The 1,963-nt window shown below is 34.0% G+C and overlaps 1 protein-coding gene across 1 annotated transcript; it reads left to right on the top strand.

The window, feature by feature from the left end:
* The first annotated feature begins 487 nt into the window (after window positions 1-487).
* Window positions 488-1,528, top strand: LOC124946234 (gametocyte surface protein P230-like). The gene has a single exon (XM_047486801.1). The coding sequence runs from the start codon at window positions 488-490 to the stop codon at window positions 1,526-1,528; it is 1,041 nt and encodes a 346-aa protein (XP_047342757.1).
* The last annotated feature ends 435 nt before the right edge of the window (window positions 1,529-1,963 follow it).

Raw genomic sequence — 1,963 nt, forward strand, 5'->3', positions numbered from 1 at the left:
TTCCGAGTTCTCTTGTCTCATATCAATCGATCAAAGCCAAGTAAGTTCATCTTCTATTTCGACGATGTTACTTGTATCTATGATCTATCTTCACTTCACTTCAGTTTTGTTTTTATTTCTTATCTATTTTAGCTATTTGATTGTCTTCATAGATCTTATTGCTTTCCGTCTACTCTATCGAGCGATCGCGTTAATGTATGTATGTATGTATGATTCTCTCCACTCCACCTCTTTAGCTTTTGTATGATCTCGCGTTTCCTATAGTGGCAAACTGAGAATCTTAACTAGGAAAACCCTAGGTTTAACAAATAAATGAGGTAGAATCAGAAGAAGAGTTCATATATTTACTTACAATGCTCCGTGAGTGAGTGAGTCTGATGATTGATTGTAATGAAATTTTCCATTACTTATCAACTTCTTAGAAAAGAAGTTAGGAAGGAATCTACACAACTATCATGTTTAACCTAGGGCTTGTTTGATATTTCAAATGACCCAAGTAGACTTCTCCTGCTTCTGCGCGCTTTCATGTTTGTATGTTGATCGATTGCGCAAACTGATCTTCAAGAACAACAACAACAACAACAACAGCAGAATGTCTGGACATCATCGAGGTGCTGATCATCCTAATCTTCAAGAAAACCTCGAAGCTCATATTGAAAAACTGGAAATGAAATATAAATTATTGAGTGTCAAAAGGGACTGGCGTTTGTATTATGAAATTGCTGTCCGAGTGAATCTCCCATCAAATTTCATATTGCCTGAAATGGAGAAGTTTGATGGAACTGGGGACCCCTTTATACATTTAGAAATGTTTAAGCATACAATGGACATTTATCAGCTCGGGGAGGATGTAATGATCACTCTATTCCCAATTTATTTGACAAAGTCGGCCCTGGCTTGGTTTTATCATCCCAATGTTCAAACATTTACCACTTTTCAGTCAATTGCCGACTCTTTCTCTAAGCGATACAGTTTCAATACGGTTGATGATATCATCAACCTCCGTCTGCTGAAAAACACGAAACAGGAGAGCAACGAAACGTTTTCTGAGTATGCTGTTAGGTGGAAGAAGCAAATGTTGTTGTTGGTGATTGACATGCCTGATGAGAAGAAATTGATAAGTATGTTCTTCAAGAGCTTGCAGAAGAAGTATAGGCTTACGGATTTCGTTCTATATGAGAGTTTTGAACTGCTGATCGAAGCTGGTATGAATTTGGAGCGTCTTTCGATAGAAAAGGAAGAAGAAGAAGAAGTAGAAGTAGAAAACGTCAAGCACTGCGAAGAAGAGGAGCGTCTTTCGATAGAAAAGGAAGAAGAAGAAGAAGAAGTAGAAAACGTCAAACACTGCGAAGAAGAGGAGCGTCTTTCGATAGAAAAGGAAGAAGAAGAAGAAGAACTAGAAAACGTCAAACACTGCGAAAAAGAGGAGCCAGGTAACGTCAATGGTGAGTTCTGGTGGAACTATGATGAAAAAAAAGAAGAGACAGGTAACGTTGAGTGGGGGTGCTACTATTATGAAAAAGATTAAAAAGATGAAGATAAATTCTGGTGAGTGGTTCTTCTGAATTTCCTTCTTGTTAAGTTTCTTTCTTGTTTACTTAGTTTGAACTCTTTTGGATCTTTGGATTATTTGAAAAAACTATTTTATGTTAAGGTAGTTTATTTGGATTAAATGATTAAAATATCTTTAATGTTTAATATTTATAAAAAGATGACTTATTTTGTTTTTTTTTATTTATTTATAAAATTCACATTTAATAGGTCTAAATGTTTTTTTCACAAATAATCCATCTTTTTTATGTTGGTTGGTTTGTAATGAAAAGTAGTAAGTTATTATTTACATTATTTTTTTTTTATTTAATTTTAATGAAAGATAGATAGATAAGAGAATAATTGTGGTATTTTAATGAGTAAATTATGTGATTAAAATAATACTAAAAACAACTAAATTTTGTTCCTTCAT

Source organism: Impatiens glandulifera, chromosome 7, assembly GCF_907164915.1.
Source record: "Impatiens glandulifera chromosome 7, dImpGla2.1, whole genome shotgun sequence".
In the NCBI taxonomy this organism is placed as follows: Eukaryota; Viridiplantae; Streptophyta; class Magnoliopsida; order Ericales; family Balsaminaceae; genus Impatiens; species Impatiens glandulifera.

Coding starts and splice junctions, on each gene's coding strand:
- LOC124946234 (XM_047486801.1), top strand. CDS start 488: ATGACCCAAGTAGACTTCTCCTGCTTCTGCGCGCTTTCATGTTTGTAT.